This window comes from Engystomops pustulosus, chromosome 6 (assembly GCF_040894005.1).
Source record: "Engystomops pustulosus chromosome 6, aEngPut4.maternal, whole genome shotgun sequence".
NCBI lineage: Eukaryota > Metazoa > Chordata > Amphibia > Anura > Leptodactylidae > Engystomops > Engystomops pustulosus.
Window position 1 is genome coordinate 80,939,125 of NC_092416.1, and position 23,288 is coordinate 80,962,412.

At 41.4% G+C, this 23,288-nt stretch overlaps 1 protein-coding gene and 1 long non-coding RNA gene across 5 annotated transcripts in view; one reads left to right on the forward strand and one right to left on the reverse strand.

Moving 5' to 3' along the window:
- The first annotated feature begins 18,159 nt into the window (after positions 1–18,159).
- LOC140135353 (uncharacterized) lies at positions 18,160–22,545 on the forward strand. Its single transcript, XR_011856502.1, has 2 exons — positions 18,160–19,577; positions 21,294–22,545. It is a non-coding gene; the product is annotated as an uncharacterized lncRNA (long non-coding RNA).
- The window catches only part of LOC140135351 (opioid-binding protein/cell adhesion molecule homolog), a 289,772-nt gene continuing 288,108 nt past the window's right edge, over positions 21,625–23,288 (reverse strand). For all 4 annotated transcript variants that reach the window (XM_072156743.1, XM_072156744.1, XM_072156745.1 and 1 more), the window contains one exon: positions 21,625–23,090. In XM_072156743.1, coding sequence (XP_072012844.1) covers positions 22,993–23,090 — 98 coding nt within the window. In that variant the 3' untranslated portion in view covers positions 21,625–22,992. The remainder of the gene's footprint in view (positions 23,091–23,288) is intronic.

Consider the following 23,288-nt stretch of genomic DNA (forward strand, 5'->3'; position numbering starts at 1 on the left):
ATACACTTTCTGGATACCACAATACAAATTAAAGACAGACGCTTAACCACAACAATATACCATAAACCAACAGACAGAACGACCTACCTGAGAAATAACAGCTTCCACCCAAACATACCAGACAATCCATCATTTACAGCCAGGCCATACGCTACAACCCTATCTGTTCAGACAAGACAGACCTGGACAGCTCAGGACTGAATTTCTCCAATCAAGAGAGACCGGTTACTTACATAAAAGGAGACCCAAGAGGAGGCGAAAGTACCCCCAAATAGTCACGTACAGCCCACACTGGAGATCCTACGTCATATTGCAAAGGAATTCCAGCTGATTCTGTATAAAGATACCAGACTAAAAGAAATATTCCCAGTCCATCCTCTCCTGTCCTTCCGGCAACCACCAAACCTAAAACAACTTGTTGTCCGTAGTGCCCTGAGGCCCCCAACAGAAAATGGTACCTCACCCTGCCTGCAAAACAGATATAAAACGTGCCAGCACATTTGCACGGGTGACCATGTACCTATACCTCAATCACAGCAGGTACATAAGATCAAGAGGACCTTTTCCTGCAGGTCCTCTAATGTGGTCTACCTTATTATGTGTCAACAGTGTCCAACCACAGGCCTTTATGTTGGGGAAACAGGCAAGAGACTCCATCAGCTTATGAACTCGCACTGATCTGATACTTAAAATAAAAGGAAAGATCTCCCAGTGGCTGCACATTTCTCCAGAGAGGACCACCCTATGGAAGATTTGAAGATTACTATTTTAATGGGAAATTAAAGAATGGGAGTATAAAATGCACCTTACAAAGTGGTCTTAACATTCATGTCAGCTTCACGACCCCCTATATCTGACCTTGAGGCAGATAAGAGCCAGGGCTCTCTTGTCATGCCTCACAGGTTTTTAGTCTGTTTATTGCCATCCTATCATAAATAAGATGTCCCTGTTTTTATCAATCTGTTGTGTTAGTTTTTTTAAATATCCATTGATGATTGCTGCCTAGTGTGTATAAAATACTGTGAATTTTCTGTTTCATCCATAACATCATATCTACAAAAGAGAACTAGTATTCTCGAAAGCTCATCATCAAATATACTCAGCCTCAAAAAGGCTGATTTCTTCACTCTTCTTTTGCTATCCATTGCTAACATGGTACAAATTTACACTATTACACCTTTTTGCAAAACAGTTGCAACTTTAACATCTAGATTCAAGTGATAATTCAGAGAAAACTAGACAATGGTGAAGTTTGAAGGGAGGTTGTGTTAGGCACAAAAACAGTTAAAAGTGCACATGCGCCACAAAATGCTGCAAAAAAAGAAAAAGCCAAGCCAAAAAAAAAAAAAAGTTTCATGTACCCCTATGACTTGTAAATTAAATTATTGCTATGCAGAAGACATCCACCTAGCAACAGCTGATGATCTCCAACCAGATGGGCATCTGTAGGCTATGTTTGCATGTTCAGGTGTTGTATCCAGAACCAGGTATGGATCCTAAAGGTAAGAGAAAGTGTAAACTATGTGTTCTATTTTTCGCCCCACTCCTTGTTTATGTTTTAAACACTTCATAGAAAAGCGGCCAGACCAGACCATCATTACAGTTCTCACACTTCTATATACTGTTTTACTCTTAATAGGCAAAATAAAATAAAGCTCTTGAAATTATGATACCATTTGATAACTGAAAGAAAAATGATGTTACATGATTTTAGGGTACTTCATCAGGCATGATATAACAAAGTATCTAAAGTAAGGCAAATTTACACATGTCATAAACTGAGGAAAACACAAAATAACAGTAATTGTTTTTGTGATGGGGGAGGGGGGGTTTTGGTCATCCATGTACTGACATGGCAGTTAGGGGCCAGCCATAATACACTGCAGTAACATAGTATTACAGTCTATATATACCCCTGAATTGAACTGAAAATTACTTCTTATGGCTGTATGTTATGCAATAAGCTAAACAATTATATATATACATACATACATACATACATACATACATACATACATAAAGTAGACATTGTAAGAATCATACTAGTCCACAGAATGTTGAGAAAATTGTAGACGTAGCGTGATAGCCAGGAAAAATCAAAAATCTGATGTAAATACTTTTGAGTAAAAACTACAAAAGTGCTTAAGGAATGATACCTATATTGGCTATCCAGAAAAAAATACACTTGTTGCAAGCTTTGAGGGCCCACAGGCCCCTGTGGTCTGGAGTCAGTCCCTTGTAGGGATGAGCCATAAACCCAGGTGCAATATTGAGGCCTTGTGTCAGTGACTGGAAGGTCATCATCAGCTTGAACTCCTAGGTTTTCCTTTCTCTGTTATCTTTAAAGTCACCTTTCAGTATTAGGACCTTTAAATCCGTCTTGCTGTGGGCTGGTCCAGAAAAGTGTATTTCCACAGGTGTGTCCATCCCCTCGCTTATGGTGGGTCTGTAAGAATTCATCCTTCTCTGAAGTTTTTGTTGAGTCTCCCCAATGTATATATTGTATATATATTTACCTCATGCACATTATCATGTACACAACATTGGTGGATCTACAGGAGAATGTGCTCAGGGTTTTATACTCCTGTTGTGTGTTGGGGATGTGAACTGTGCTTGATGATAGAACATGGGCACAAGTTTTTCATCTTTTGTTGTTGCAGGGAAAAGTGCCCGTCTTAGTGTAACATCCCTCAAATGTTGTGTTTTTCTCTCAGTGCTTCATTTGTATCCATGCCTGAAGAAGGGGCCTGTGTGCCCTGAAAGCTTGCAGCAAATATCATTTTTCTGGTTAGCCAATATACCGTAGGTAACATTCCTTAAGCACTTTTGTAGTTTTTACACAAAAGTATTTACATCAGATTTTTGACTAGTGGACAGAATTAGGATTACGGTATTTTTCGGACCATAAGGCGCACAAAAAATCCTTTTCTCAGAAATCAAAGGTGCGCCTTATAGTCCAGTGCACCTTATATATGAACCATACTTACAGACAACAGCTGCCATGAACTGTGCACAGGTCTGCCACCTGCTGGTCAATCATCCATATAATCAGGTGCGCCTTATAATCCGGTGCGCCTTATAAATGAACCTAGACATTTTAGCAGGCATTTATTGATGGTGCGCCTTATAGTCCGAAAAATACGGTACATGTATGTATTTAAAGTGTAACTGTAAAGTTAGAATGATTTTACCAAATTATTATATGCGATTCCCCTATGATGCCTACTTTGTGCTGCTCAGCCTTTTTTGTCCAAATTATGGCATTTTCTGTTCTGAAATTGTTTGACAAAAATCTTTCTCACCAGAGGTGAAGTGAGCAGAGGCTAATGTCTGTCAGTCTATGCCCTCAAGCTGAGGCCAATTAGCTTGCCCACAAATCCCATGATGCCTTGGGTTCTCTCTCAAAGTAATTTAGCATTAAATCCCTTTAGTTTTCCACAAGTAAATCCACTGAACACTGCACAGTGCATATACAGGATGTATATGGTGACCAGCCTGGAAGCTTTTATCACATGGAGGAGCAGGGAACATAAAATAAGTGGTAAAAATCATACGTACATGAAGTCTGTGCTGTGTGAGCACTAAGGGTTAATACCACAGAGCTGATACTGCCGATGACAAGGTGGGGGAGGAGGGGAGCAGAATAAGGAGAGGAGAGAGACAGAGAAAGTTCAGTAGCATCACAGACTGGGATGGAGGGACTGATAGGAAACAGGGAGATCTTGTATTTCATTATTCTGTGCAGAAAACATCTGTATTCTCACTCTTGTACATGTCCAGCTCTGATTCATATACTGTCACATGACCTTCTCCACAGAGAGAGGAAGCAGCCATTGCAGCACTGAGGTAATCTAAGAGAGATAGCAAACAAACTACTAAATATAGGTAACAAAGGCAAAGTTATTTTACATCCCAAAAACTATTGATTGTGAAAAAAACCCTTTACAGTTACTCTTTAAGAATACAGTGGTGTCACTGTGCCTACAATTCTTTATTCGATGTTCCAAGAAAAGTCACCGTGCTGTTGATAATACAATACAACAGAGGGGTTACCTTTTCACTTTATTTTAGGAGTGTCTGGTGAATTGTCTCCTCTTTGACAAATTACTCTGTCATCTGATAAATGCAGCGAGAGCATGTTTACCGGCACTTTGGAGACGCCTGGACCTACAGAAATTTGGCACTGAGTGGAGGATATGATATGATTAGAAAATGTAACCTTGTAACCCAAACTCATACAAAGTTTAATCAATCTTAGACCAAATGGTCACAATGGTCCATTTTCCTTAGAATACAGGGCTCTGCTTTTGTGTAGAGAAGACTCTAGTGAAGTTACCTTGTCTAGAACCTTTCTCCATTTTTTTTCTTCCTCCAGCCATATAGAACAGCAGCTTTGTCTAACAATTTCTTTCATTTTATTTTTGTGCTTTTTGTTTAAAAATAGTTATTGTAAAAAGCTTTAAATAAAGAATAAAAAAAAAAAGTTTTCAGAGTTAATGTTTTTTTTATTTAGTCAAAAAAGACAACCCCAAATGGACATCACCAAAAAGTACAACTAGTCTCTTAGAACCACTCAATAAATTTCAACCAGTTATATACATGCACAGAAAAATGAAAAATGTTAAAATCCGTTTGGGGTTCATTTTATTTACACCGCATGAAAGTTTGATTTCTAGATGAAGGCTCAGATGACCCATTAATTTTTTTTCTGGCAATGCTCCTCTGTTCTTTTGTGTATAAATTTGCGTTACTTTAGAAGTGTTGTTCTATCACGCCTGGTGAAGGGACCTAATTGGCCTACAATGCTTTTTTGTAGCCATCTTGTTCGGTTAGCCATTAAGTCAACTATTTTGAGTAAGCCTTTAAAAGGTAGATTCTCAAGGGTACAAAACATTTATTGTATGTGTGCATATGTACATTCACAGTACCACCTATTGGTATGAATTATGAGATGCTGCATAATCTGTGCGCGATATATAACTGGAATTATTATTATGAGATATTATATCTCATGTAGCAGATAAGGTTGAAATATTTAACACTTTATGAATAAATGTAGCACAATCATGTTGTATAAAAACCCTCTCTGATTAGTGTACTGCAAGAACAATATACGACCTGCGTGATCTGACTCACCAGCCAAAGGTACATATAAAACAAGCAGGGTCTGTCTCACAAGATGAAGTCATATAAATGGTGCAGGATCTGCCTCACCAGCTTCTATCATAATTGATTATGAATTCCAACTTTATTCAAAATAAAGTCCAACCTATAATCCTTCAGTGTTTATCCAGCGAAAGGCTGATGATAATAAATATCAATGATACAAATAATCCTTCCTCCAATATAGCAGTCATAATAAATCCCTTGATCAACATCACAACATAATTTGGCAGCGATTTCCATATTCCCATGCTCTTACAGTAAATAACCCTGGTCTATGACGATGAGTAAATCATCTTACCTCTAGGCAAAAAGCACATTTCGTTGTTTCTGATCTAGGTATAAAAATATCATTAGAAAGATCTCTGTATATTCCATTCAAGCATTTGTACACAGTAAATGGAAATCCCTGTAATCATAGTTTTCCAAACTGGGTAGCCCCAACCTTTAGAGTCCATTCTAGTTCATCTATGCCATTCTTATACCTTGGTGATCAAACTTTTATACAGTAGTATGTGTGATTGGAATAGTCAAGGCAAAAAATTTGTTCTGCAAGAGTGGCAAGAAGAAACACGTTTGAAAGCAAGTCTTAAGAAATCCAGTTTAGAAAAAGGCTATGTAGAAAGAATGTAGAAAACGGTGATTTGGGCAGCTAAGACCAAAATGTTTGTGTGGCTTCTTTATTTCAGCAGTCACTGGGAAGCTGGTCAAAGTGTTTAAGAAGATGGATATGGTTAAATACAAGACAATCCTGGAGGAAAATCTGTTAGAGGCTGCAGAAGACTTGAGACTGCAACACAGGTCCACCTTCCAGCAGGACAATGACACATACAGCTAAAGCTACAATGAAATGGTTTAAATCAAATATAGTCATGTGTTACAATGGCTCAAAGTCCAGACCTAAATCCCTTTGAGAATCTGTGGTTCACTTAGAAATTGCTGTTGAAAAAAGTTCTCCCAAAAATCGGAATGAGCTTCAAAGCTGGTAGAGACATCCCCAAACTTACCACTTTTAATGGTAATCATACAAAGTATTGACTCGTGGGGTTTGAATAGATACAGTATGAATGTCCCATTCTTCATTTTTTTAAAAGGACCTATCGCCACCTACATTCTGTAGGGGCTGCTACATAGATTTATAGGCACTTTGAATTTTTTTTTTTTTTTTTTTTTTAGCCCTCACAGTTGCTGAGATCAGTCTTGATATCTGACAATTGTAATCTCTCCACTGTAATAGAGGATGTGCTAGAGAGGAGGAGGAGCATGTGTAATGATAATCTTCTCTGACACTGTCTGCTATTGATTGAACAGTGTCAGAGAAGTTTGTCATGCTTCTGTGTACATTCACAGTGTGATATTCCTATGCTCTTCCAGAGAGAATACACTGTGCATGTTAATGGCTCCTGTCAGCATAGCAGCTATTTTACCCTGAAGGCTGCTGCACAGAGTCTCCTCTTAACAGTTGTTCATTTTTTATAGTAATGATGGCCACTCCTTTTTCTTTACTTAGCTGCTTTTTTGCAGCCATAATACAAATTCTATCAGCTGTGTATTCACCTGACTTCTGCACAACACAACTGATGGTCCCAACCCCATTCATAAGGCAAGAAATCCCACCTTTCCTGGTAACTACCTCTTGAAGCTCAAGAGAATGCCATGAGTGTACAAAGCAGTAATCAAAGCAAAAGGTGGCTACTTTGAAGAACAAACATAATCCCGCAGCACACACAGTGAAAAACAGTGGCACCAATAAGATAGATACCACATTAAGGGATTAATATTATATATATATATACTCACCGGCCACTTTATTAGGTACACCATGCTAGTAACGGGTTGGACCCCCTTTTGCCTTCAGAACTGCCTCAATTCTTCGTGGCATAGATTCAACAAGGTGCTGGAAGCATTCATCAGAGATTTTGGTCCATATTGACATGATTGCATCACACATTTGCCGCAGATTTGTCGGCTGCACATCCATGATCTCCCGTTCCACCACATCCCAAAGATGCTCTATTGGATTGAGATCTGGTGACGGTGGCCATTTGAGTACAGTGAACTCATTGTCATGTTCAAGAAACCAGTCTGAGATGATTCCAGCTTTATGACATGGCGCATTATCCTGCTGAAAGTAGCCATCAGATGTTGGGTACATTGTGGTCATAAAGAGATGGACATGGTCAGCAACAATACTCAGGTAGGCTGTGGCGTTTCAACGATACTCAATTGGTACCAAGGGGCCCAAAGAGTGCCAAGAAAATATTCCCCACACCATGACACCACCACCACCAGCCTGAACCGTTGATACAAGGCAGGATGGATCCATGCTTTCATGTTGTTGACGCCAAATTCTGACCCTACCATCCGAATGTCGCAACAGAAATCGAGACTCATCAAACCAGGCAACGTTTTTCTAATCTACTACTGTCCAATTTCGATGAGCTTGTGCAAATTGTAGCCTCAGTTTCCTGTTCTTAGCTGAAAGGAGTGGCACCCGGTGTGGTCTTCTGCTGTTGTAGCCCATCTGCCTCAAAGTTCGACGTACTGTGCGTTCAGAGATGCTCTTCTGCCTACCTTGGTTGTAACGGGTGGCGATTTGAGTCACTGTTGCCTTTCTATCAGCTCGAACCAGTCTGCCCATTCTCCTCTGACCTCTGGCATCAACAAGGCATTTCCACCCACAGAACTGCCGCTCATTGGATGTTTTTTCTTTTTCGGACCATTCTCTGTAAACCCTAGAGATGGTTGTGCGTGAAAATCCCAGTAGATCAGCAGTTTCTGAAATACTCAGACCAGCCCTTCTGGCACCAACAACCATGCCACGTTCAAAGGCACTCAAATCACCTTTCTTCCCCATACTGATGCTGGGTTTGAACTGCAGGAGATTGTCTTGACCATGTCTACATGCCTAAATGCACTGAGTTGCCGCCATGTGATTGGCTGATTAGAAATTAAGTGTTAACGAGCAGTTGGACAGGTGTACCTAATAAAGTGGCCGGTGAGTTATATATACCTTTTGTACAGCGATTTTAAACAATATATCGCTGTTTACGCATTCCCATTGAACTAGGCGGCATCACCACGGAAGCTTGACAATCAATCTGGTGTGCTTCTGAGTTAGTGTATACACTCTGCCCACTGTGATGCAACATTGTCTCTCCAATGATGTTTTGCAAACTTGATAATCTACAAACAAAATAAGGAGATAATACTGACACAAAAGTGTAACACTTTGAAAAAGACAATAAAGCCTGAGCTATATATTACACGAGTTAAGACTGTAATAATGAAAAAACAAAGAACATAACCAAACCCTCTTACTAATCCCTCAACTTTTGGGATCACTTGCAAAGTCAATGACAGGGGTCCACATTTGCAAGTAGGGGAAGAATATCCCCAGAACTTTCCCTAATAGTTTTTGAATTTCTTTATCTTTTTAATTACTTCCACATTGAATATTAAGTATCCCAGTAGTATATAGCCAGCCTGCCCCCTTGTAGTATACAACCAGCCAGCCCCCTGTAGTATACAGCCAGCCTGCCCCCCTGTAGTATACAGCCAGCCTACCCAGCACTTAAAAAAAAATAAACTTTTACATAATCACCCTCCGGCGGCCCTGATGTTGAGCATGGCTCCTCTTCTGTCTTCCCCGCGGCTCCTCTTCTTTCTTCTTTCTGCTGTAACAGCTGGCATGGATGCGGCCATGTTATCTCCCGGCCAGTGCATACTATGATGCAGCCACTGGGCCAGCTGTGCCGACATCGGGGCCGCCAGAGGGTGAGTATATAAGTTTATTTTTTAATTGACTCGTGTATAAGCTGAGGTGAGGTTTTTCAGCACAATTTTTGTAAGTATTTTATATACACGAGTATATATGGTACTGGTCATCTAAGGAATTCTACGAATCTGAAGTAGTCCACAGCATGCATGGTCCTGGAAGAAAAAAGAAACACACACACACAAAGAGGACTTGTTGCCAAGGAGAAGGGGGGCATTGTTAAATTGTCTAGGGGGGGGATGGGAATGTACCCTAAGGCCGCATTGTGCACACTTGTAGCCAGTGACGCTCCACTAGAGGACAGGCTGTAGAGCTAGGAGTCTGAGGCTGTCCTATTCTCAGGAGATATAGGCCAGGGGACATGCTGGCTGAACACGAAAGTGAGGAGTCACACGCAGGCATAGATATGCGATTATTTATGTAAATACACACCAGCTGCTTCTCATGTATATAAATTGCATCAGAAACATCTTTTAGTCAATTTTAAAAATCCTTGCAACTAATGTATATGTATTTTTTTAAGAATCAGTTGTCAATGTAGATTTTAATTGTGGAATTCTACACTGTGTCCAGGTACATCTTCAGCCTAATGTACACAACCATGTGCACTTTGTGTGCCCCAAGTAGGAGAACATGATTTCCTGTTTATGGCCCATCTGACATTGGCGAAGGGACTGCCTTGACCGCAAAGATGAGCAGGAATAGCACTTTCTGTATCTTATGCAGAGCGGCTAGTTGGCTCAGTGGAAAGAAATGTTAGCCATAAGGAGTTGGCAATTTTCATCAGCTCCAAAGAGATTGATGGAGAAGAATGGTCATGCCATTTGCTCCATTAATCTTGGGGAACGACAAGGGTTCCGACAGAGGTACCTGGTACCCCTTGTTCTCATGATCTGTGGGGGTCTCATCATTCAGACTCCCACTGATCAGCTAGTTAGGCCCTATCCTGTGGATTGTTTCATGGGAAAATTCTTGTAAGTCACCACAGAAAATGAGCGGTTCTCTCCATTCACTCACACTACAGACTGAGTTATCATGTCTACCCTGTTACCCCCTAAAATAGGACATCCCCTGAAAATAAGACCCAGTACAATTTTGTCCAAGCTTAGTAATATTAGGCCTTCCCTGAAAATAAGACTTAGTGGCAGTCACTGCTGCAGTTCCCTCCACGCCATACATTAATATTAGTAGATCTTTTAGATCTTCTCCACGCCATACATTAATATTAGTAGATCTTTTAGATCTTCTCCACGCCATACATTAATATTAGTAGATCTTTTAGATGCTGCAGAAGGTTGTGACATGGGTGAAGAATTTATGGGATAAAATCACTGACTGTTGTGCTGTAAATGTGATACAACAGCTACCCAGACAAGAAGGGCTCATTTATGGAAAGTGCTGTTGCTAAACATGAGAGATTGGGGCCATTGATTTCAATAGAAATAGAGTCTCAAGAAATTCAGCATGAAATTCAGAGTTTGGAGAGTTATAAGGATGTTAGAGAAGTAGATTTTTTGTTCAACAATAAATGTGAATTTTTGTTCATGGAAAAATAAGACATCCCCTGAAAATAAGACCTAGTGTCTCTTTAGGAGCAAAAATTAATATAACACACTGGGCCACATTTACTTACCTGTCCTGTTGCGATCCCCAAAAGTGCATTGTCCGCGTATAATGCACTGTGGCGCTATTCACTATGTTTGTACGCCCGATATCCTGCATGTGTCGCTTGCCCGCTCAGGTCACAGCCTTATTTTCGGGGGAAACACGGTAGTTAATGGGTTAAGCCAGTGTTGCATCTGTACCTGACCTTAGGCTCAATGCCCACAAACATGCCAATTGACAACCATATGAAATTGAGGTTAACATGGTTTTCCTTGGCTGATATGCATCCGTATTGGCATCTGCTTATCACAGATTTTCATAAATTATATTTATATATATTATATTTGGAATGATCAGTGAAAAACGGATCAGAATAGGAGACACCCTACAATTAAAGGGGTATTCCAGGAATCAGCATAATGCATATACAAATGGGTCCTTAAAATATAAGCTAATATGTAATTACAGGCCATTGTGCCTTATATATAAACTTATACAGAAATGTACTACAGACAAGATGTACTGTACATTTACCAGTGTTTAATAGCTCCATCCCCAGAAATTTCCTGCACCTTCCCACACAGTATACAGGGTCCCTAGCTCCGGATGTGCCCTGGCACCACAACTAACATTGTGCCTATCCTGCCCTCCCCTAGCCGGAGAGACCAGAGCTGCCATAGTGCCGACCACGAGGAAATCATCATCATCAGTAAACAATCCCCCATACCTGCCAGGGGAAAGAGAAGGAGCCACAGGGAACCCCACAGGAATAACACCCTGGCTGAGGAGGGAAGGAGAAGAGGCAGAGGGAGACCACTTAACCCCTGCTGCATCACCCTGCATTAACCCCCAGCAGCCCATACCTCTGAGATCGGAGCTCTCTGACACGCTGAAGACAAGTTTCCTGGGAAGTCTAGCTGGCTTGAACTGTGCACAGGTCTGCCACCTGCTGGTCATTTTTAGGAACTGCATTTGATCCTGCGCCTTATACTCCAGTGCGCCTTATATATGAACCTAGATGTCTTAGCAGGCATTTATTAGAGGTGCGCCTTATACTCAGGAAAATATGGTAGTTCAAAATTTAAAGAAAAAAGGCGGATGCCCATAGGTAGGTAAATAACACAGTTTTTATTAATGTACATAGACACACAAAGATAAGGTATAAAAACTATTTAAAAAGCACTAAAAGTGCTATACAAAATACCCTAGTCCCCAGTGCATGGTAGTTAGTAGTACAAAACAGTAGTAAATACAGGAAATATAATAAATTAATAGAGCATGGTAAACTTGGTAGGTAGTGTGGAGCAATTGTAATCAATACAGCATCCAAAAAGTAAAGAAATAACCTGTATATTACCTAGGTGGAGGGTATCCAGATATGGCACTGGGGGCACTAATCCCCACGCGTTTCGCCTGGGTCACCAGGCTTCCTCAGGGGTAAGGTGGTGGTGTGGGGGCACAGAATAAATAGTCCACCCAGCCCTCATAGCAGAGTGAGAAACAGCTGCAGTTGGGCGCCAACCGGAAGTATGCGTTCCGCGGTGCGTGTCATGTACCGGAAGTGGTAATTCATCACTTCCGGTATCGCAGAAGAAAGAGAAAAACCCTTGGCGCTTGCGTGATCTGTAAAGGTTTATTAATCAGAAGTGAATACTCGGGACATCTACATGCACACACCTATATGTATATTGACTTATACTCACATTTCTTGCATATAAATATGTATTTATTTATTCATTTGTTTATATTTACTTTTTTATTCTTTATTTTTAACCAGTTATTGCACTAGCACTTTACATGTTGGCATTGGCTTTTGCTCCTGCTTATTTAGCATATAATTGTTTAGTGTGTGTGGTTGTATGAATGGGCTTATTTATAACTGACAGCGCTCTGTCGGTCGCGCATGCGCCACAAACAGCGCTTTATCAGTCGCACATGCGCCACAAAACCTTTACAGATCACGCAAGCCCCATGGGTTTTTCTCTTTCTTCTGCGATACCGGAAGTGATGAATTACCACTTCCGGTACATGACACGCACCGCGGAACGCATACTTCCGGTTGGCGCCCAACTGCAGCTGTTTCTCACTCTGCTATGAGGGCTGGGCGGACTATTTATTCTGTGCCCCCACACTACCACCTTACCCCTGAGGAAGCCTGGTGACCCAGGCGAAACGCGTGGGGATTAGTGCCCCCAGTGCCATATCTGGATACCCTCCACCTAGGTAATATACAGGTTATTTCTTTACTTTTTGGATGCTGTATTGATTACAATTGCTCCACACTACCTACCAAGTTTACCATGCTCTATTAATTTATTATATTTCCTGTATTTACTACTGTTTTGTACTACTAACTACCATGCACTGGGGACTAGGGTATTTTGTATAGCACTTTTAGTGCTTTTTAAATAGTTTTTATACCTTATCTCTGTGTTATTTACCTACCTATAGGCATCCGCCTTTTTTCTTTAAATTTTGATATACATTTCATTGGATGCTTTTGCTGATACCTTTGACCCATAATTATTGGGTAGAAAATATGGTAGTTGTTATTTAAAATTTTGCTTCCCTTAGCAGAAAAATGCTGTGGACATACACTATGATGAAGAATTAAAATGTTACTGGCCCTTTAATCAGTCAGTTAATTTCCTCCAGACAGGACAGAAGATGGCCGCTGATCACATGTCCACATCACATGTCCTCCAGCTGCCTGGGCAGGTCATGTGATCACTACCATGTTTGGCTGTAGTCGGTTGGTTGCAGTGCATCCTGTATGGCCAGTGTTGTGGTGATAGCAGTTACACATCATTACTATGGTAACAGAATAAGAAAGTCTATTAGATCATCACTGGGAGCAGAGCACAAGAAGGAGGAGGAGTTACTGAAAACTAAAGGATCTTGGGGATCTTTTGAGAGGCCATAAAATGTTGTGAATCATAAAATCAAAACTATTTAAGCTACATTTTGTGATTTATGACATTGAGTTTTGTTACATTTATTTTTTAATATCATCATGGGATTCATATTCCCGGAATACCACTTTAAATAAAACGGACAGACGCTGGGCCACATTTACTTAGCCGGTTGCTGTAGTTCACCGAAAGTGCATCGTCTGACAATAATGCACTATGATGCTATTCACTAAGATCGCGCGCCTGATATCCTGCATGTGTCACTTCCCCGCTCAGGTCCACCGGAGTTCACCCTCTTTTTTGCGGTGTATCTAAGTGCTTGGGCTTGCGACACAATTTGAATTTTAAATCCCGCGCTTAGTCCGAATCAGTTGGGTTGTCCTACAGCCACGCCCCCTGATTTGTGCCGTGTCGAATGAAAGTCAGCGAGATTGCGCCAAAAGCAGATTCCATGCACCAAAATCCCAGTGCAGACCCTTGTTAACTACCTGTCCTAGCCGTGTAATCCCCAAAAAAGGCGAACAGACCGACAAAAGCAAGCGCGACCCGTAGTAAATGAGCCCCAAAGACTTTTAAAATAACAGCCCGGAGCACTGCTCTGATATCGCATTTTATACAGCCGTGTGCCATACTTTAAAAGAAATGGACGGAATTACTATAGCTGGTAATATCCACAAAATAAGGTCACGGTCCAGCCAAGTTCCCGACATCATGCATCTTTATTGGGTAAAATCACCGACAGCAAATCATGGAAGCACAAAACGTCAACACGCTTCAAGTGGAACGCCCGCCCTTAAAGGGGTATTCTTGTCTGGGCATTCACATCCAGATTCATTATTGTGCCATACTTAAACATTTCTTCAATTAGATGTGATTAAAATTTTTTTACCTGTGTGAAGATAATTTCTCATAAATGTAGTCATATGGTCCCTTAGAAACAAGACTGTCTCCCTGGATACGGCCTCCTCTGCTGGAGAGATTTAACAAAGAAACCAAAAGGTTTCTTGTATATGAAATGTCCGGGAGTTGCTGCATGTCCCATAGCCGTCCTGTGGTAATGAACGCTGCACCCAGCTGGTCAGACAGGGCTCAATAGCCCATGTCTGGCTACTGCTGCCAAAATGTGAGGTGGTCGTATCCGAGGAAGCCATCTCGTTTCTAAGTGACAACATGACTACATTTATGAGAAATTATCTTCAGACAGGAACATTTTTTTTAATAACATCCAATTGAAGCTATGTTTACATATGGCAAATGAATTTAATAAATTAAAATGCCCAGGTGGGAATACCCCTTTAATCATGACTGCATATATTTTACTGCCCTCGGGAGAAAGGTAGCCACAGCACATAGCTCCCCAGTAGATAGGTAGTCACAGCACATGCCCCCCAGTAGATGGGAAGTCAAAGCACATACCCCCCACTATGTAGGTAGTCACAGCACATGCCCCCAGTAGATAGGTAGCCACAGCACATGCCCCCCAGTAGATAGGTAGCCACAGCACATGCCCCCAGAAGGTAGGTAGCCACAGCACATGCCCCCAGTAGATAGGTAGTCACTGCACATGCCCCCCAGTAGGTAGGTAGTCACTGCACATGCCCCCCGGTAGATAGGTAGCCACAGCACATGCCCCCCGGTAGATAGGTAGTCACATCACATGCCCCCCGGTAGATAGGTAGTCACATCACATGCCCCCCGGTAGATAGGTAGTCACATCACATGCCCCCCGGTAGATAGGTAGCCACAGCACATGCTTCCAGTAGATAGGTAGCCGCAGCAAATACCTCCCAGTAGATAGGTAGTCACAGCACATGCCCAAGTTAGATAGGTAGTCATAGCACATGCTCCCTGTACATAGGTAGCCACAGCAAATACCTCCCAGTAGACAGGTAGTGTCAGCATATGCCCCCAGTAGATAGGTAGTTGGTGTCTTTAGGAGGCTAAACGATTGAAAGTTGTCAAAGAACAAGGAGAAATAAATTACTGCTTAAATTGCTGTGATGGCACTTTGCAATAAATAAGTGGCTTTTGGTTGAAGTTTGGGCACTCGGGCTCTAAAAGGTTCGCCATCAATGGTCTAGTTAATGGTGGAGAGGTTGAGTGGGATTAATTGAATGTGTGGAGAGGAGTCTTTTATACAGGTATCAAGTTCAAATAAGTGCAATTAATACAGGTAATGAGTGCAAAGTAGGAGGAGCTTCCTAAAGAAAAACTGGTTTGAGAGAGACAGAATTCTTGCTGGTTTGTAGGTAATCAAATATTTATTTCATTGGAAGGGGAAATTTTCAAAACTGAAATTGTAACAAATAAGTCCTGCATAGGGCATCAATTGTATTTGTGTCTTTTCAATTGTATCTATGTTGGCAAAAACACAATAAAACTAGTGCTGTTGCCAGGTCCCTGACAGGAGTACTAGTGATACTGGCCTTATTGTTGATAACTAATCAACCAAGCAAAATCAATTACTATTAAAATGGGGCCATGTAATGTGTTTGTATTGGGCCTATGAATTCTATTCATGTTCCTGCTGATCCCCACAATAAGAAATTTAGCTTTTTGTAAAAAAAAAATAGAGAGCAGAAAAGAAAAAAGGGAGGAACTGGGGAGACCTACAGGTAAGCATTACAATAATGTAAAAGAGTGACACAGAAACCTCAACCAACTACTCCAAGAAAGAAAATAAGGAAGGGAGACAGGAAGGAGAAGCTTAGAGAACCACCAGAGAGACACCTATTAGAGAAGGTCACAATAGGGTTGAGGCAATAGAAAAAGTTGGCTTCCGGCTTTCTCTGTATTAACCAATATACCTCAAAATTGGGATGCCCGCTGATTGAGCCTTAGAAGTAAAAGGGTCTTGTTGATGATGTTCATGGCCTCCTTACCTGGGACAAATCCAACTTTCTCAAGGCGAATAAGGGAATTGCTAAATACTTTCTGTAAACCTTGACGTCCAGATTGATCAGACAATAGTTTGAGCATTGTGAGGAGTTTTTCCCAGGCTTAGCTTTTTGGACCATGACTAAGGACTAAAGTTTCCAAAACATGTAGGAAGGAAGGCTGCCTTCTCAACTGTGCTACAAGTTGTAGGTCTAAAACTTAGGTTTTTTTCGCTTAATAAATGTTGATATTTTTTACCTACTATTTGCAACTGGAGTTTTGGATATTTTTCCAGTTCTTCCTGGTCTAGGGATGACTGTTTTAAACGTGTTGAGAGACTAATGTGCAAAGGGGGTAGAGTCAGAAATCCCATTAAAGGTTTTAGTCAAGACTGGGGACAGACCCTCTCTACAGACCTCAATTAACTTGAGCGTTTCAGTGCTCAGTCGGCCCGTGTGCCAGATTTAACATGCAAAGTCTGTTGCACGCCCTATGTTAAAGGTGCAGCACAAAGAAGTTGGTGAACTCTGTCAGGCCACAGCAGGACAGTGACAGATTCATGATTTCTGGCGCATGTTCTTAATGAATCTGGCGCCCTGAGCATTATACACAGGCAGATAACTTTTAGTGCAGCTTCCTACAGTAAATGTGCCCCATTATGATCCATCTAGTGCTGCGTGAGATGTGGTTAGGTTATCAGAGTCCAGCTTTATATATACATTCAGTTAGCTTCTGAAGATTCAATAGTATCTGACACATAGAAAGAGAGATGGGACAGATCAGAGATGAGAGTTGATGAGATCCATGAGATGCATATAACACAACATTCTCAGCTATACTACATCTCAGCCACATAAACTGTCAGATCTGCTGTGCCTCCCTTGGATAAAGAGCCTATCTGTCTGTAGCTTTACACTCCAGACGCTGCTGCTTGCCAGCAGGAAGTCTCAGTGTGCGCTTGTCTTGGAATGCTAAGGTGGGGACTGGAGAGGTATGTAGTGCAGCACCAGACAGGAGAACAACAAGTCTTCCCGACGCTTAACGGTCAGATCCCGCAGCAACAGAAATTGTTTACACCAGGACTAATAGAGAGAGGTTGAAATTATACCTGTGAAATGCTGTATTTTTGTTAATAACAGTGAATTAGAGAATGTGTTATTTTGTAATCCTGAGTATATTTAAGAATCTTGTCATGGGAATACCCCTTTAATAAAGGACATGAATTTATTATGACTGTCCTCAGGGAACAAAACTTCACATTGGCCTTTGATACTATACAAGTGTTGGTATTAGGATCTGTAGGAGTCATCTATTTATATAGGGTCATAGACAACCCTACCATTGTGTGTTCGGATGAAAAAGCCTAGCCACCCGTTTGCCAAACTTGGTGTTTGTACAAAAATATACAACATTTTTACTTAAGATGGCTCATGGGTATGGATGTGATTCAGTAGGGCTAGGATTTTTTGAGACTTTTCCTTTTTAAGTTGAGAACCGTACCTTATAAATATCCCTGTTACGGAGCTTTTGAATCCCACTTTATCAATGGCAAACATTGATCAGAAGATTGGTCTGAAGAAAATAACTCAATGGCTGAGCAAATTGCCAACAAACAGACTGCATCCATCATTCAACCTACAAGACCAAGGTCTAGAGCAGTGATGGCAAATGTTTCACAGATCGAGTGCCCAAGCTACAACTGTCTGGTGAACTCTGTCCTGGGGTGACAACCTGGGTGCCCACAGAAATGGTTCTGAGTGCCACCTCTGGCACCCGTGCCATAGGTTCGCCACCACTGGTCTAGAGGGAAGAGTATTGAGGTGTAACATTAAACGCATCGGAGCGTGAAAAGATTGATCCTTCTGTCGGACTGGTGTGCTGGGGAAAAATACCAGTAATCTCGCCCCTGAGGGTTAAGCTGCGCCCCTGAGGGTTAAGCTGCTCTGTGGAGCAAGCACTTAAGTTTTTGCAACTAAACAGAGGGAAGTCATCTCCTCCCAAAAGAGTCCAAAGTGGCATTCAAAGTAAAGTTGAAATTTCCCCCAACAATGACCACTGACATTGAAATCTGCTAGGGCCTGAAGGAATCTAGTAATACTCTAAACTGGTCCTGATAAGGTAGATTCCAGTTAACAACAGTTAAGCTCATCCCAGACCATAAACTTGAGGAATATAAAGCGTCCCAACAGGTCAATCCGGGTGTCCAGCACTTTGTGAGAGAGGAAGCAAGATAAGGCGATGGAGACACCCTTTAACTATAAACCCAAGTAGTAAAGTAGCTGTCAGAGAATGAAGGAATATGGTTAGCACGGAAAAGAAGGAGAAGATGGATCTTTCATTTTCATCATGCATCTGGTACAGTTTTATGGGACATTGAAGCCCTGGACGTTCAGAGGCCAAAAATGTATAGGTGCCATCTCTGGTGAGGGAAGAGGAAGGGTGAGGAAGGGAAAGCGAAAGAAGGAGAGGTGGAAGAAGAAGAGGGGGTAGCGAAGAAAAAGAGCTAAAGAAAAATAGGGAAAAAAGGACAACAAGAGCATAAAGACAATTTAAATGGAAGTATAATCTAATATATATATATATATATAATCCTGTTATATTTATCAGAGGAAACCACAACTACTGTAGCAACAGAGCAGAGGTCAACTGAAACAGCAAGGCCAGGTAGAGCTAATTTGGGGCAAAGCCCTGGTAGTAGAAACAGTCAATTCACTTTAGGCTGAGAGTTATGAGTGTAGAGCTTTCCCACTGTCAATGAATGACCAAAAAACACCATTGATTCAGTGAAGTTAAAGAGAACCTGTCATGCAAATTATCCCATCCAAAATAAAGAATTCATTAAAAACTGTGATTAAAAAAACATTACCCTTGTCTCTAACAGGTTCTATTCCATGGATGTAATGTTAAAAAAAAATCAGTTTTTAAACTTATATGCAACTCACCTGATGTGAGTCATACACATTAAAATTTATTTGCATTGCCCAGCCTCCTTGTTCCTGAGTGACAGCTCTAAGTACTATGGTATTCTGCTGAGAGAGAGTTCCGTTACATCATTGGGCACTTGTGTCATGTGACTAGGGGGACATCATCAAGGGTCCTGTTACATCTGCAACATCTATGTGATCAGATACATACAAGGGATAGACGCTGCAAATGTTACAGGACCTTAGATGATGTGACACGCTGAGAAGAGGCATTGCAAGAGGGTCTGGCCGAGCAGGTCGAGCTCACTCTGATGCCAGGTAATATAACATAAAGTTGATGGAGATGTAAGGGACACAATTTTTAGCTAAAGGAAAGGTGTCCGTTAATAGGGTTCTATAGGAACCTGTCACTAGATGTATATGTGAAAATGTCATGACAGGTTCCATTTAAGTCAGGGGAATAAAAATGGTAACTGTTACGATTAACCATGGGTTAAATGATAGGGGGTAATGGAGGGAAATTGTTTTTTTTAATTACCCTTGAAAATTCAATTGATACTTACATGATGCAGAACTATTTATAGCCTCTGGTGGGTTTGCTGTTTGCCTGTGGGGTCCAGTTGCACTACTGTTATTATTCTTGATCTATGTAAATCTGTTTTTTATTATGTAAATAGGAGATCAATCCTGATATTATATGGGACTGGTGTACAAATGATGCTGTCATCTCCACACTGTAATCCATGTAGTATCCTGCAGTGCCCATCATATGCCCAGTACCAGCTGTCAGGCCTTCTGCCCTCTTAATACACAAGGCAGGTAAGGTGGCTGTGAACTCATAGCTCCCGAGGTCTGTTTTTCTCTTTTGTTTGTTGGGTAGCCTTATGTGTGGGATGAGGAGTGTTCCTATTCTTAAGGACATAACTCGGTCCCCTGCACGCCTCCTCTATGAGTGCAGGTTGGATTATATGTGCCTCCTGCATTATATCATTTTGCATCCAAAGGTGTAGTTACCTTCAGACATCAGAATAGGTGCAGTGACCTGATCCCCAGGGCAGACTGTACTCTCATGATCAGAAATAAATAGATTCTTGTCTTGTTTAATTTAATAAGTGCAATAAAAATCTCCTTCAGAAATCAGCTGTTTTATTAAGAGAAGATGATCTTGTTAAATGCCTCCCAGAGAATTTCTTCATTCAATCTTTTAATCTAAATTTTATGAATTTTCATCTAGAGGAGCACTCTGTAATGTGGCGCAGGGAGAGATTATGTGTAACAGAGGCAGAAAATGTCACATCCATCACGTCTATCTCCGGCATCTCACCTTTCTTAGTATCAGGTCCCATCATTAATGCGGGGAAGGGGGGCGCAGCCCTGATGTGTCATGCTCTCCTGGTATGAATGCGGTATGAAGAACACGTTTAGAATGCAGTAGGGTTACATAGATAGGAAAGAAGGATACATGGGTCAGTTTGGTTTTTGCCATGATATTAAGCAATGATTTTGCAGAGGCAGACAGGCATGTCTTGAAGGGATCATTCATCAGGTTTTCACATCAAAAGCTAATTACAGGTTCTTGGACCAATATTCACATTGCTCCAATGGATCTTTCTTCTAAAATCAACTTCATCAATCGCCAACAAATAAAGTGGAGAAAAGATACCTGGCTCCTTGCCAGCACAGGCCCCTGAGTCATGTGGGTGTCTACCTTCTACATATGAAGTCATAGTCATCCCGCACTTGGTAGTGAGTTGCTTACCTCTAGGACTGATGAGCAACGAGCGGAATGAGGCAATAGAGACACCTCTCCACTTCTTGCTGTGCATGTCAGAGCCAAGGAGAGGATTACTTGTGGGTGATTGCAACAGTGAATCTTGATTCTAAAATTAATCTTTATTCTAAAATCAACTTTAGCATCAATGTAACTGTTGGTAAAGGAACCTCTGACTAGGTTTAAATGTGGAAGAGTATCACCCATAATGCTCCAAAATTGTCTATGTATATAAATAATAATGAAGATTTCTCTCTTTTTAGATCATGGATTTTCTCAAGAACATCATGCTTATTATGCAGGACACATCATCTACAAGTCCATATGTTTGGTTCATCTTCTCCTGCCACCAATCACCACACAAAGAAGGCACAGTACACACCAGTCATGGGATAAAGGGCCAGCTGTTATCTGACTCATATCACTAAATCCTTGTGCAGCGTGCTATGATTATATTTGGGGTTATTGTGTGTATTCTCAGAATTATGCAAATATGTTTTTCAGACTGGGATCCTTTGCCTCATCATATACAAGAGGAGACAGGAGACATTTGTTGTACTACCACTTGGCCGAATGAAGAAGGAGATAAGCAGATACAAATATCAGACTTTATTGACACATCACAGGATTACAACCATCTGACTTTCTTTGCCTAGAAAAGTTTTACAAACGCTGTGTAACATGCAGCGATCTGGCTGTGTCTGCAATGACTAGCACGGATTCAACACGCCAGCCTCCTAGGGTTTAAAGAGTCAAATGAAAAGATCCCAAACTTAGTTTCTTCACAATACACCAAACGTGCTCCTCCAAAGAATCAAACTATTGCTGCAACGACATTAAACCGTGACAGAGCACTGCACCCACCTCCCAGTGGCTGCCCTGACCATGCAGTGACCAAGATGATGTCTAGCTACAATGCTCTGCCACTAATCGGACACAATTTTACTTACAGTTCTTGAACAGTGGGACTGAGAAGCGGATGGAGGAATCTAAAGAGAAGGTGGACAGGTTTGCTGTAAATCAACAGGCGGAACTCCAGCAGTAACCTCCAGTTCTCCATTTATCATGCATAAACATAATAAATCTCTCTCCTGACACAAGATCCTAATAAACGCTGTATGTGCTTGATACAATAACCATCAATATTTAGGAGTGTGAGTATGACTGGTGAAGTGGGTCTTCTCCATCCACCAGGTTCAGAGTGTACTTTTTATTGCACTTCACAATAAATTAGATAACTCTTATGTGTATTGAATCACTGCAGATACTACTGGACTGACTTACTGTACGAGGTTGAATTGCGAGGCCAAGGCTTATTAACAGATAGAGAGGGCCAGGGAAAGGACTAGATGGGGAAGGGTTTTGCACTGGAATAGTTGGGTGCACTGGCAGATTATGCACTGTGTGGTCAGTCTCATTATCGGAGACGTGTCTGTTACATGTGAGCATCACATCCAGAGTTCACCTGCTTATTCTCACTTACTTAAATCCTCTTGCCAGAGTCTAATTTCTTTTCTTGCAGTCCAGAAAAGCAGCTCTGTATGTCCTGTGCGTCCCTCCTTGTAGATTCCAGAGATAAAAGTGAATTTATCCTAGACCCACATATGTAGGTGGAGGGAAAAGCCCATTCCCTGGATACAGTGGTGGTCACAGTCTTTCAGTTATTCATCCTCCCACCGAACCCTCTCTTATCTTAACATGCCTGCAGAGCTTCACACAGGGATTTACAAAGACACCAACACAAGAAACCAGCTTCAGCTCCTCGGATTGAGCACTAGACTCATTGAGATCCATAGAGATCTTCTCCAATTTGTAAAGTAACACGAGGGAGATTGAGGAAGGGTCAAAGCATCACCCACAAAGTTTGGGAGTAGTCTCTCCAGTTGTGTGGGAGAAGATGACTATTGTCTGTAGCTTCCAGGTGTCCCTCCACAGCCCCAACCTCCGCGCCGCTCAGCGTCATCAAAACGCAGTGAGAGAATAAAGAATGGAGCACCAGAGGCATGTGGCAGCCAGAGTAGTGGAGGCTGAGCTGCTCCTGTTCTGCACAGCTCCGGGTCCTATTGGGGAAAAGTTTTTAGTTAGTTTTTTGCTCTCACTTTATACAGAGAGTAATACACAAAATGAACTTGTCAACTCCCTAAACACAAACACCTGAACAAAGCCTCATTGTAAGAGTGAGGGCAAAAGGATCCATTTACGGGATGTGACACAGAGCATCAGGCCTTGAATAGGAGAAGACGACAAGTTGTTGTAAT